At 42.4% G+C, this 14,312-nt stretch overlaps 1 protein-coding gene across 2 annotated transcripts; it reads right to left on the reverse strand.

Moving 5' to 3' along the window:
* Positions 1–125: 125 nt before the first annotated feature.
* Positions 126–11,511, reverse strand: dctn4 (dynactin 4). 2 transcript variants are annotated; one of them, XM_019870049.1, is made up of 14 exons: positions 11,336–11,511; positions 10,557–10,627; positions 10,273–10,451; positions 10,142–10,185; positions 9,358–9,465; positions 8,390–8,410; positions 7,547–7,620; positions 7,190–7,302; positions 5,585–5,694; positions 5,415–5,488; positions 4,904–4,958; positions 4,361–4,465; positions 1,624–1,721; positions 126–1,546 (listed from the first exon to the last, which is right to left on the reverse strand). In XM_019870049.1, exons 1-14 carry the CDS (start codon positions 11,468–11,470, stop codon positions 1,327–1,329), a joined length of 1,407 nt encoding a protein of 468 aa, XP_019725608.1. In that variant the 5' UTR covers positions 11,471–11,511; the 3' UTR covers positions 126–1,326. The 2 variants fall into 2 exon arrangements, with proteins under 2 accessions (XP_019725608.1, XP_019725609.1); XM_019870050.1 differs by lacking the exon at positions 8,390–8,410 and having other exon boundaries at positions 11,336–11,510.
* Between the last annotated feature and the right edge of the window lie 2,801 nt (positions 11,512–14,312).

The following is a 14,312-nucleotide window of genomic DNA, read 5'->3' on the forward strand; positions in this document are numbered from 1 at the left end:
TATATATATATATACATACATCCATACGCGCGCACGCACACGCGCGCGTGCACACACACACACATACATATATATGTGTGCAAGCTTAGTAGAAGCCAATTCACAGAATACTCAATACACCCAAACCGTTTCTTGCAGGATGTTATTTTATTAGGCAATACAGAAGAACTCGTTTATTTTTACTCTTCATTTTACCAAGGGTACAGATGGAACCGAAAGTGACAGCAGCTTACAACACTAAGACAAATCAAAAAGCATAGCTCCAAAAGACAAGTCGTACTGTCAAGTACAGAGCTTTTCGTAGTTTCAACAGTTAGCTCTCTATTTGCCAAAGAACAAAGCAGAGTACAGCAGTATGTGTGCAATGACAGTTGTAATATTTATTCTAGATGATCCATGCGGGTTAGTGCAACGCAACTGTCTGAGGAAGCTACAGGCACGCGCATGTGTGTGTTTGTGTAAGAGAGAGCAGTGTTATGGATTGTTCTGATTCAATCTCTTCTTCTGCTCATCTTTTCTGCGGCCAAGTTTCAAGTAAATTCGTGCTGCTGCTGTTTTATGCATTTCATCATACTGCAAACACCTTCAGGACAAACGGTTGCTTTTAACTTGATACAAAATAGATACTCAAAAGGGGAAAGGAGGTGGGAAAAATAATGCAGCAGCGAAGAGGGCACAATCAACTACGAGTCTTCAATTATATTGACATTTTATAGTCCAGGACTAGTTGTGAAGTCAAGCTGGACATGATGCTTTATTTGTACTTATCTCGTAATGTAAGATTAACTGCAGCTGATAATGCAACAAAGGCCAAAACTGCAAAATAAACCAAAACTGAGTCAACGGTGGGTTTACAAATGTGAATTTTCAAAGTTGGAGACTTTCTGTGGGAATTTATAGGAATAAATGGGAATTCAGCAAGTTGTAGGTTGATTCTTTGCAGGGAATTTAAATGTAGTTGGGAAAATATACATTATTTTACCATAATCCAAATATAACACCATACAAGACCAAATTTAGTATAAATTGTGGGCTGTCGCTTGGTAGGATTTTTATTTTATTTATTTTTCGGGGGGGGGGGGGGGTTGTTTTTTTGCCTTGTTGTGACCAAAAATTTTAATAACACACAAGCTTCAGATAGGCGGCCGCTCAACTGAAGTGGAAAGTCAATTCTCATTCATTCTTTGCAAACTTTATTCCACAATTCCACATCGACCGATGGAAACTGACCAGAAATTTATTTGGCGCCAATTTGCAACCCTCATTAAGCGCAATAAGAAATAGTTTGAAATATTAGTTTTGGAAGGCAACCCTGTTTGTGGGCATTCAGGGGACAAGTGGCCCCAGCCTCAGCTCGACGTGGTGCGTCAACCAAATTGTCTTGGCGGTGTCGTCGGCACCCTCCTCGCTCGGCCTGACGGGAGCGGCGAGGTCCCGGAAGTCGTGTCGGATCTTAAATGAAGCAGTGACATCAGCGTCGTCCTCTTTGCGGGGGATCACTTTGATGAAGAAACCAATCTTGTTGGATTTCCTGAAGGCAACAACACTGGGGAAGAGACCAGAAGAGGGGTAAAGCTGAGTCGCAGTTGGAATTCTCTGGAAATGCACGAGTGAGACACTTACTCCGGGTCATCCTGGAAGTCTTGAGGTTCGGCCAATTCATCATACTCAGCGGCAGCATCCTTTCCTGCCAACACCAGCTCCTTGCGCGGCACGATGACCTTCAAAACAAACGTCAGCCAAATGCTCAATCCTCACCTCTTGCATGAGGTCACCCGGGAGCCTCATCTTTAAATTATTAATTATGATATTGACTCAACTGACTCACAAATGTAACTGAAGTCTAGACCATTTTTAGTTAAATGCAAATCTATTATTCTGTTGCAAGAATAGCAACTCAGGTTAATTGCACCGTCGAGCGTGTTTGAGCCAAGGCACCCATTTTACAAAAGAAAAAACCTCATAGCACTCATACCCCCCTGCCCAAAAAAAATAAAGACCTAATGACAATCTTCTTTCAATTTATTTTGTTGGGAAACCTGGGCTTGTTTAATTGAGCACCGAGGAGGAAAATCTGACTTATTCTAGAGGCCACCATGCCACGGCGACCTGATTTAATCACCTTTTGTTACAGTCACAGTGTGAAGAAGAAACGCACTTCCCTTTTTCAAACCGGCGCACTTCACCTTCTTGGTTTAATTACCCCCCGACTGAGATAGATTTCAACAGAAAGCAAGACTCTCATCTTTCCTTCCAATTTCCCTTCGCCCCAACCAACAGAGACTGTGCGGTGGTCTGTATTTTCACTTCCTGCCTCCTGTTCCTGTATAGAAAATAAATTATCTCCCCCAAAGTTGGAACCGTTTTTGATGTTCTCACCGTGATCATATGTGACGTCAGCATATTAGGCAAGCGCTCAGTCTACATCAGCAGACGTGGGCTGTGTGTGTATTCAACTCATGTTTGCCGCACCATTTGTTGTCTTCAAACAAGGAGCGAAAAGCACCTCCATCGAGCTATTTTCAGCCGACACCACATGACTAATTCTGTCTTGCTTTTTCCTTTGACTTTTTGCTCCGCTTAGTTTGAAACGAGACGACGGAGGGAAGGGAAACGAGAAGAAAAAAATGTTTGAGAAGTTACTGCGAGGCAAAGTGAAGTTGACGCACTTTCAGTGTCCAAGCACTTTTGGCCAGCATTTGTCAGTATTTTGCTCTGTACTGTACTGTATATTGAACGGCCATTATGTGAAGAAAGGACATTGACGCTGTCCATTTGATTTGAATTCAACTCTTCCTCCTTATACTTGTGTGACAGTTAATATTAAAGAATGCGAGGCATGTGGTCCTTCAGTTTTACCTCTCCTCCGTCACCATCGAGAGTTCGGTTGTTTATAATCATGTGTGAATCATTAAAGCTTACTGATAGTTGTTTGACAATTATTTCCCTTTTGAGGTGTATGATCCCACAATGAATTCATAATAATTGTCAAAAAAAATCACATCCCAACCTGGACCCTGACCGGGGTCTGCAAGTTCATGACATGACTGATGTTGCCGTGTCGCCTCCCGGCATAGAATGTGCAAAATGAACATTTGACTCATTGAGTCATGAGCAAATTAGTAGACTGCACGGGTCAGCGAAATCATGTCACACCTAGAGGTGAGCCAAGCCACCCCCCGCCCCCTTACCCTTTATTTTCGGAAGAGCTGGTCAATGTAAGCAGTCGAGCACAAGGCCCTCCAGGTGTTTGAATATCAAATGAAGCAGAAAGACAACTGCACACTCACTTTAGCCGCAATGCGTCTCGAAATGGGTCAAGCTTTTGGTTTGGCCAGGAGCTCTGACTAATCTAGTCACAGCCTGTGACTTCATCATTAAAAGGGGCCAAGACAAACAGGCTGTCGCAGTGGGCTGGGCCGGGCCAAGCTTTGGAGCGGCCGCCGGCAACATGTGGGGCTCAGCCGACTGTAGTCGAATGGAATCGCATCGCTGATCAAATGGTCCTATGACGGCTGACAAATGGAACTCAAACTGGATCTGACTCCCCTATGAGAGAAACACTGCCAGGTCCAGATGGCCAAGAAAAAGATGGCAGCACTTGCTGCAATTCAAAGCACTTTTCAAAGCTACAAATGTGTTTTTTCTTTTAAACATACCGTCGAAACCCAATTCCAATCAAAATGGGACACTGGAAAATGTAACTGAAAACAGAATACATTGATTGACGAAATCTTATGCTATTTTCCTCGCTTCCACTAGCATCCACCGCTATTATAGGAAGGTAAGTGTATATTTGTTACATCAATGCCAGAGGGACTTGGAACTTCGGATACACCTAATTTCAATGGCACCCCTGGTCTGTTAGTCGAAGAAAACACATGCATTACAAACAAAGCACAGAGGTGAGATCGGAAATCCCTAAATTTCCAAGACATATGAATGTTTGGATTAGCCGAGCAAATACAATCCCAAAACGTCCATGAAAGCCAAAGAAGTATTTTTCCGTTCCACAGTTGCTCACTTGGCCAGGTAGTCTTCCCCTGCGGCATTTTCCAAAAGTGCTGCTGACTGCTGATGTCGGTGTGAGTACAGTAATTCACTTCAGCCGCTGGATGAATAAGGCAAATTAACACATGCCCGCAAAAACATGTCAGTTAATCACTGTTGATTGTTGTATTTCGATGTGTTTCCCTGGTCTTAATTAAGATTGGACCCTTAATCATGTATCTTTAACAAGCGCTTCAAAAACAAACGGGAGGCCATTTTGCATTTTTGCAGGAACTCATGATATTCAAATAAACAGTCACTATTTAAATGTGTGACAAAGAGGATTTGAGGGCAGGGACGGCTGTACTACCTCCGCAGTGCTGTTGTCATCAGGATCTTCCTCATCACAAGAAACCAGCGTGACGTGGGTGACGTTCTCCACTGGGTTGGTCAAAGTCAGCAGCACTTGGCTCTCCTACAGTGATAAGAGAGCAAAGCGTTCAGCTGACATCGCTGCTACTCCATGGAACCAGCCACGGTTTCCCTGGCGATTTCATGAACATTTGTGTTGGAGGCATTTTGTAAACATTAGAATAAGATGGTTTGTTGCATTACAACATGTAGAAATGTACACATCCATCCATTTTCTCAACCACTTGACCTGATTAAGATTGCTGGTGCACTGGCGCGTATCCCAGTGCCCTTTCGGAGGGAGGCGGGGTACACCAATTGATCACAGGGCACATGTAAACAAACATCCTTTCTTACAGCCACACTATGTGACCCATGCATGCGAGGCATACGGGCTAGCCACTTGGCAGCTGCCACCCATCAAAGTATGGACAGAAAGAATAAATGAGTACAGCACATTAAATGTTGATACCTTTTCCAACATCTAATTAGACAGGCTCACCTTCATGTAGCGCAGATTGGGAATGGACATAATTCGAACTTCGGGGATGTAACTCCTACAGAAGGTAGAATTAGATGTATAGTTCATTATAAAAACAATTGCCAAAATCACAAAAAGACTTTTCATTTCATGTGCAAAATGGAAAACTACAAACGCTACAAACAGTAGTAGAAAGCAATATAAAATAAACAGCCCTGGGGAAAACTGCAAATAAGAGCATTTCTCAAGGACATTAAATCACCATAGCCAAAGAAGCAACAAAGAAAAGCACTGGTAATTTCTGATTACATACTAAAAATCGATAACTTGAATTTATATTCTTAATGTTTGCCCAAATCGTTGCAGTAGAGCATGCTGCAATGACACTGAAAGATCTTCACTGCTGCACACAAACAAGTATAAATAGGACAACTTGTTCACTGAATCTCAGAAGTTGGGGCAGGTGTACCTAAACGGTGCGACCGACTACTGAATGCATGTTCAATGTGTATGTGCGATGCTCGCCACTCACACAGCCACCAGTTGAATTTTAAACTTGATTGAAGTTGGATTGAATTCCGGCTTGCTCAGATTGTGCTCGCATTTCTGAGGGGAAGAAAAACGAACAAGAACATCCGCATGAAATTCAAATCTATCAAAACATGTCATCTATATTATTGAATCGGCGTGTCGCTGACAGACCCTGCAGCGCAGCGAGCGCTTCATTAGGAGGTGTTTGTGCCGCGGGTGCAGCTGCGAGGCTCCTGCGGGCTGGAAGTCCGGCTGCAGGAGGCGCTGGCGCAGCCGGGTCACTACAAAGAGAAAAAAACCTTCAAATTATGAAATATGAATCAACCTATTAGGTGTGTGTGTGTGTGTGTGTGTGTGTGTGTATACACAGTTCTGGCCACCATTATTTGTACTTTTTTTTTTTTCCGGGGGGGAGGGTTGGGTATTATACTCGGGACAGGCGAGTATTGATACCAGCATCGGTCTTCCTGATACCGGTCTTATTTCAAGGTATTGTTTACTCATGAAGGACACCGATACCAGCCATCAATACTTCAGGCAAAAAATAAATCTGACATGGAGTAAGTCCTCCCTGGCAGTAGCGAGTGCTACAATGCAGCCGTTTGACACATTGGCGAATAATCATGCGCGTCAGAAAGAAAGACTTAATTTGTTAATTTGAAATGTTATGTATCGAAAGTACTCATGGTATCAGTACTTGGTATGGATATCGGTCTGAAACAAAGTTGTATGATCATCCCTATATAGTACAGTGACCCCCTACGAGGATGCGGTGGCAACCTATTGGATTCAATCTGTTGGAAATGTATTTATTAATGATAAACACTCACTACGCCAGTGACCTATAGTGAACAATGCAGAACAATTTAATGCTGCTCCATTAGACGGCAGAAGGTACAATAAACCTGTGTATCCATCTGCTGCCCTTAATACAACAAACGAAGCCTCATGACATCTCATGACTTCCTATGAATACATCAGATTTGTGTTCAATTAAAAAAGCCCAGATTTCCCACTGAGTGAGTAAGTTTGCGAGTAAATGGAGACAAAATCATTATTTGAGTATTTATACTTTTGGTGACACCTTTGTTGAGTGGTGTGCCAGCAGGTTTTTCTCATGTAAGATGGGTGCCTTGCCTTCGGTTTGGGAAACATATCATCACCGTATTATGAATCTGAGTTGTGCACAACCGTAATTGATAAAACTAATTAACTGATTGTATGTATTCAGATCCTTGGACAGGAATATAGGTGACCTTCTTTAATAATAATAATACATGTTAATATTTTGCAGCTAACCATTTAATAAGGACGACTGCCAGCAAACTTTCTTGAAAGCACATCTTAAGCTTCTTGCACCTGTCAAACGATATTTTATCCCTAACCTTTACTTGCAGTGAAGCACTTGAACGCTTGCCTGATTTCTTACACACATGGCAGATATTCGCTTTGTCCAGGGGTTTTCTATGGGATAGAGATCAGGACTCTGCTGATTCATTGAAACATGAAACCTTTTTTCCTTCTCAACCACGTTCGTGTGCTTTGGAAGCGTGCTTACAGGCTCTGATTGCGGTCTTCATTGATCTGAAAAATCCCCAATCTTCCACTCAAACCCAGATGACTTGCAGCGTGTAGGAATAATCATCTTTTTTTTTTTTATTTTATTTTGTATTTGATTAATACAAGAACGGCCCAGTCTTGCATAACTGTTGGTTCCAATTAGTGCAACAAACCCATCACAGAAGTGTCCAAACAGTAAAGAGTGGAAAGCTTTACCTTCTGGCAAGCAGACGGGCCTCGTGTAGCAATCTTCTGGCAGAGGCTCTACCTCATCAAAAGCCTGAGCAGGCTCAATGGTGATCTCCCGCTGGTCCTCCCCCTCTTTAAGGCTGCAAAGAAACATGTCCAGCAATCAAGAGTCCAATCCATCCAACCCTTTTCAATCATTAGGGTCACGGGTGATGGAGTCTATTCCAGCAGGCTTTGGGCATGTGGTATACATATTTCCTTATAATGAATTTCCCTTTTACCAGTAAGACAAAAGTATCCACGATGCCTTACAATCCTTCATTTTAATACCCCCCCCCCCAAAAAAAATGTTTAGTTTAGGGTATAATGCAAAATGTAACTCACGAAAGCCCCGCCAGAGTGGAAATGGGCATTCCAGACCTCTGCCGCTGCAGTCGTGTTCCAAGGCCATACTTTTCCTGCATGACCGAGGAAGAACAAGATCATATATTTGGTGTATTCAGCACAAGTAAGGCTTCTTATTCTACAGCTACTTTTTTCTTCCCTGTACAGGCTACTTTTAACGGAGGGACTCAGAAGCAACGAATTTATATGATGAGACAAAAACCTTTTTGCCGAGGATAGCAGGAGAGAATTAACGCTGAAATTTTGTGTTGTGCAGATATTTTTTTGGAGTTGAACAGGGCGCTAAAATTTTTCCAGCATTTTGTAACCTACTGACAATAAATAAATAAATAAATAAATAAGTAAGTAAATAAAAAGCTCGATCTTAACGTCAGTTTAATGTTTTGCTTTTTGAAATCCACTAGCAATGAAAAAAGCATTTTGGGTGTTGCAACACTCAAAAACAATCAAACAAGAGTGCTATGCAATTGTCAGGAAATTCAATGAACCTCCATGAAGATCATAGTAGATTTGGACATGGCAAAAAAAATTAAATAGGGAGTAAAATGACTTGTGTAGTAACTGTGAGTGAAGCGTTGTGAAATAGGTAACACAATATATATCTGTCTGAATAGGTTGTTGGAATTTTGATATTTTTGTTTTCAACATTACGTTTCATTTCACACTAAAATGTCTCTTCTCCCCTGCTAACCTTCACAAAAAGGCTCCACTGTGTGGCTATGATTTCACTACAGGGGCATTCATGTGATCTGTGAGGTCACACACTAACTAATGAGAAATCAGCATTGCATACTAAACTGCAAATAGGCAAATACAACTCACCACCACATGAATTGTGTGTTGCTGGTAGGGGTCAAAAATAAAATACCGGGGTGCATTAGCAAAGGAAAAGGGAGAGAATAAAGATGCATGAAGAGGTTGGGCAAACATCAGTGGACGTGCAACAGCAATAAACAGTGCAACTTCTGTTTAAGAAAAAAAAGCATGGAGGACATCACAATTTCAGCATAGAGGCAAACTGATTGTGGGTGTATATGAGAGAAAAGTTAACTTGGTTATGCATAACATTGTGTGAATGGTTCTGAGACACTGTGTCATATACAACAAAAGTGCTTCACAAATTTTAGGGCATCCGTCAAAAACGAAGAGACCATTCAGCATCATCACCTGCTCTAATGAGGATTCTTCCGATTTCAGTGAGCTCTCCAAGTTTCACAATGACAAACACCTAACTGAATTCACCTTTTAATACCCAAATTTGGCACAGCAGACTGGGCAGTCAGAAACGAATCAAGCAAATTCAACTACGAAAGATAGATATTTTTTTCATTTGACATCTAAAATGAGAAATAATGTGCTATTCACTTTTGTATTATTATGTTTTTTCAGTGTACATTAGAAAATTAATGGAGAACCAAATCATTTAAATGATACAATTTTAGCTGTAGCGCATCTACCTACTGGTATAATAACTATCAGAGAAACATCGAAAAATTATTTTGTTCCTAATTTTGGGCACTGTAATATAAAATAGTACATTGGATGGTCATCCAAAAAATTTGTTCAGCACTGTATGGAACAAAATGTGAGGCTGCTGTCACGAAATACTTGCTATTAAGACTTTTTGTATATTGTCACCCTGTAACTGTAAAATAATGGTCTAAGTCATATTTTTGGCCCATGTGTGAAATCAATTTCCTTCCTTCTTGTCACAAGAACATTTATCTGTGACATTTCTAAAAATGTAATGTTCAAATGGCTTTTTGTTTGTCACAGTGGAAAGTGAGTACCGAGAAAGCCAGAGGCGTGCACTGTCGTCTCCTGGCCAGCTTCTTCCTATCTCGCTCCTGCTTCTCTCTGTGAGCCAGCTGCTGGTAATACTCCATCAGCTTGTTGATCTGAGGCAAAGAGAAATTCACATCGAGGACTTTTTTTAATGTTCAGTTACGAAAATGACATGTTCTTGGATGCCAAGTACAGTATATACAGTCAGTCAATGGGTCATGACAGCCATTTTAATTAAAATGTCCAATATCAAGATTCGTTGGTGTTTGTAAGAGCTACAGTGGAACTAATCTAAAGCGAAGCAACCCTAAAGCCACTCTATTCGGACTTCAAATAAAAATTTCACCACAATGCCTGAAAATACGTCAAGAAGTAGTGTGAAGTATTACAAAGTCTTAAAATTTGAAAAAGTAATACTCCAAAGTATTTCAATGTGGGAAATTGTCCAATCATCTCTGACATGTCTAAAGGAACTATATTTCAAAATGTATTAAAAAAGAGCCCTATAGGACACACACTGCTACCACTCACACATAAGAGCCTTGAGCAATTCCCTTTTTTCACTCTTATAAGCTATGTTCGTCACATTTGAAAGGCTGAGTATTTTTTGATTTCATCATACAGCAGATTGTGCTGAACCACACATGTTCTACTGAACAAAGATACACTTATGAGCTGCTGACTGTTCCAAGGATCCTGTCAGAGACATCTATTCAGCACATCAAAACATGTGATCAACCCAAGGCAATGTAAATGACTGCCAACAGGGAAGGGGGGTGGGGGCCATACCCGTTGATTATGACAGTTGTCAGGCTCCTGCCACCCACCGCTGGCTGCAATGAACAAAAACAGAATTAGAAGAAATCATCTTTCAACATGGGCATAGTCACATGTACCATATATAACAGATCGGCACCCACCCACTGACTTGTCAGCCATTCCTACATCCCTGGAGGTCCACCGGCAGAAGCCACAGGCCAGGTAGTACGCCTTTTTCATAGCCGTCTTGGTGGGGTCATCGGGAAGAGGAGCCGGGATGTTGGTGGCCCGAGTCGACAGGGTGTGCATGCAACATGGGCAGTCAAAACAGTTGGCACACCTGCAACACCAATAGTGGAGGAAAGCAAATCAACTGAGTATTACAAAAAGACCACTTGTGATATCTACTTTGGAGATATGTAGATCAAGGTCAAATTAACTTCACCTGTTCTTTTTTAGTTTAGCTTCTGCAGATGGCATGTTTTCCAAGCAGCTTGGGCAATAATGGGAGTCCACCTGATCAGTGAGTGGTTGGGGGGTAGAAATGAAGGTCCAGTTATTTGTACAGTATGTTGACAACCTTGGACAACGTTATTGTGGAAGACAAGTCAAACGCATTACTGATGATGTGGCAAAAGCTTATCAATTAGAGAACAACGAGATCAATCATGTACTATATCTACATATACTCATGCATATTTTGGAATTTTGTCATAAAAATCGCAAAGATATCAAGCCGGTGAAAACAAAAGTTAATTAAGAAATTCTTAAGTTTAGGGAAGCTGAATTTTGGCGTTTCTGGGTGTGGTGTTCGTTATTGGTGCCGAAATTAACAAGTTTCGCTGACAAATGGAATAGCACCTGGGTGTAGGATAAAATACAATTAATGTTTACTGCAACGTTTGTGTCACGGTATTGAATCAACTCATCAACGATTAACAGTTAGCAAACGCAAGGCTAATTAGCTTAAAACGCCCATCGAAGCGAGCGCTAGGAACATAAGCGGAAGTTAAACCGCACACAAACAGCCAGTGAAATGAAGGGACTGTTTGACACTGCCCGACTGGCAGGATGCGAAGCCAATCCATACACGAGACAGCACCCAATGACCCCACCTATCAGTCAGACCTGTTAGCAAGCCGGCTAAAGACACAGTAGCCAAAAGAGGGGAAAAAGCTACAATGCTACAGCGTCAAAACCAATGGAGAAAAACAGATAACGTACCTCGTGAGATACACATTCTAAGGATCGTAGCTCACTGCAATAACGACAATAATACAGCTGGGATAGAGGAGCCCGGATCTTTTTCTCTCCACGAACCAAATAGACGACTCTGTCTGGTTGCAGAAGCGACGCCATCTCTGTGCTTGTCACGGCTGGTCGGCTACTGTATTCTGGAAGCCAAACCTGAGCTCCATGTTGACCTCTTGTGGTCAATGCTGGAATTAAACCCACTTTCACAAATAATTAGGGCAGGAAATAATAATAATAATAATAATAATAATAATAATAATAATAATAATAATAATAATTATAATAATAATAATAATAATACATTTCATAAATGCAAAAATATGGAGCCATTGTTGTAGAAAAAATTACAAAAGCGTTTCTCAGTCCACAAATATGTAAAAACAATTCGTATCTGTAACTACAAGGAATAAATTTGCTGCTGTGAATTGGGAATTTCTCCATTGCGAGACGAATAAAGGTTTTCTTATCTTATCTTATCTAAATGTGGAATGAGAATCTACAAATAGGCAACTAGAGTCACATATGTGTAACATAACACTGCAAATGCTGCTCAGATCTATATCAATAGACCAAAAAGCAAAAGTATTAAACATCTTGATGATCCCTGAGACTTTTGGGAAAATAGTCTGTGGACTGACGAGACAAAAGGTGAACTTTTCGGAACGTGTGTGTGCCGTTACATCTGGCGTAAGAGTAACACCACATTTCAGAAAAAGAACATCATAGCAACAGTAAAATATGGTTGTGGTAGTGTGATTGTCTGGGGCCGTTTTTCTACTTCAGGACCTGGAAGACTTGCTGTGATAAATGGAACCATGAATTCTACTGTCTAACCAAAATATCCTGAAAGAGAATGTCAAGCCATCTGTTCATGACCTCAAGCTAAAGTGAACTTGGGTTCTGCAGCAGGACAATGATCCAAAACACACCAGCAAGTCCACCTCAGAATGGCTGACGAAAAACAAAATGAAGACTTTGGAGAGGCCTAGTCAAAGTCCTGATCCAAATCCTATTGAGATGTTGTGGCATGACCTTAGAAAGGCGGTTCATGCTCGAAAACGCTCCAATGTGGCTGAATTACAACAATTCTGTAAATATGAGTGGGATAAAATTCCCCCACAGCGCTGTGAAAGACTCCTTGCAAGTTATCGCAAACGCTTGATTGCAGTTATTGCTGCTAAGGCTGGTCCAACCAGTTATTAGGTCTAGGGGGCAAACGCTTTTTCCACACAGGGCCATGTCGGTTTGGATTTTGTTTTCCCTTTAATAATAAAAACTTTGATTTCAATACTGCATTTTGTGTTTACTTGTGTTATCTTTGACGACTATTTAAATTTGTTTGATGATCTGAAACACATAAGTGTGACAAACATGCAAAAAGATGAAGGGGGTGGGGCGGCCAAACACTTTTTCACACCACTGTACATTTCCGAGTCTGTGCTTTTTACTTGTACTTAAGGAAAGCTGTTGAATCGTTACTTCTATTTTGACCAACTGCATTTTGTGTTTACTTGTGTTATCTTTGACGACTATTTAAATTTGTTTGATGATCTGAAACACATAAGTGTGACAAACATGCAAAAAGATGAAGGGGGTGGGGCGGCCAAACACTTTTTCACACCACTGTACATTTCCGAGTCTGTGCTTTTTACTTGTACTTAAGGAAAGCTGTTGAATCGTTACTTCTATTTTGACCGGTGTGTTGCGGGCCTAGCTCGTAGGGTGGTAGTGATGCGTCTAGTGCAGCATGCTAGTGAGACGTTGCATGTAGGGATGCATGTAACTTCCCTCCCTTAGTTCCTGCCGCTGACCAACCCAGTTTGGGTAAAGGAAGCCGAGTGTGTAAGTCTTCCGAGGTCAGTACATAGCCTCTCCTTCACCAAGACTCCTATTGTGCCTCCTCGTGGCATCGCACGGTAACTGGCCTCCTGCGAGGCCAGGCTAAACCAGTAGGGGATCTCGGAGCAGCAGTGGACCCTAGAGGTGAGGTGTGCAGGCCCACTACAGTGTGGACACGCCCTGGCACCTCACCATCCACTGCCCCATTGCCATGTGGGTAAGCCCGGGGGGGCGTATGGCTACGGGAGTAAACCCCTAACGAAAAATCTGTGTTCCGGGGATTCACACTGGGCAGGTTCCCGACAGACTGGATTTCTGGCAGTCCCCTGCAACCGCACTCACTTGAAGGTCGTCTCGAGTCTTTTCTCCTGCCACTGGAATAAGGTGTGTGTGGCCAAGACTGTGGGGGGAGGAATTGCGCGCCCCGCCCCTCACACTAAATCCATTAGCAGCGCAGGCTTCAGCTTCCACCATAGAAGTCCTCTGGCGATGGGACAAAAGTAACGGGGGCAGGTCAAGGATGTGACTGGAAGCTTCTAGCTTGAATCCTGCACAGAGGCGGCGCAGGCATGATGGTCGTCGTGAAGATGGGATGGGACAACATCCTCCTTCGGCAGCATCCTGTGCGTCTGGGCAGACCTATTTAGGGTCCGCACTGCCCACCCCTTACAGGGGAAGGGTCTAGAAAAGGTGACCCAAACATTGCTTGTTCCCCCCACACCCGGGTGGCCTACCGCAGCCACCAAGGCATCCCTACTATGCGGTCGAAAACGCAAAAATAAAACGAAACCCAGGACTATGAATCTGGCTACCTGGAATGTCCGCACCCTCCTCGATGTTCGAGACGGGATAGAGAGACCTCGAAGACGGACTGCCCTCATTGCACATGAGCTGAAGAGGTACAACATAGATATTGCGGCACTTAGTGAGACTCGGTTCTCTGGTGAGGACTCACTCACAGAGGTTGGTGAAGGCTACACCTTCTTCTGGAAGGGTCTCCCGGAGGATGAACGCAGACTCCACGGAGTTGGCTTTGCTGTAAGAAGCAAACTACTCGTCAACATTCCTGAGTCCCCCCAAGGCATCAGTGAGCGGCTTATGACCTGGC

Source organism: Hippocampus comes, unplaced genomic scaffold (genome assembly GCF_001891065.2).
Source record: "Hippocampus comes isolate QL1 unplaced genomic scaffold, H_comes_QL1_v1.1 scaffold9, whole genome shotgun sequence".
In the NCBI taxonomy this organism is placed as follows: domain Eukaryota; kingdom Metazoa; phylum Chordata; class Actinopteri; order Syngnathiformes; family Syngnathidae; genus Hippocampus; species Hippocampus comes.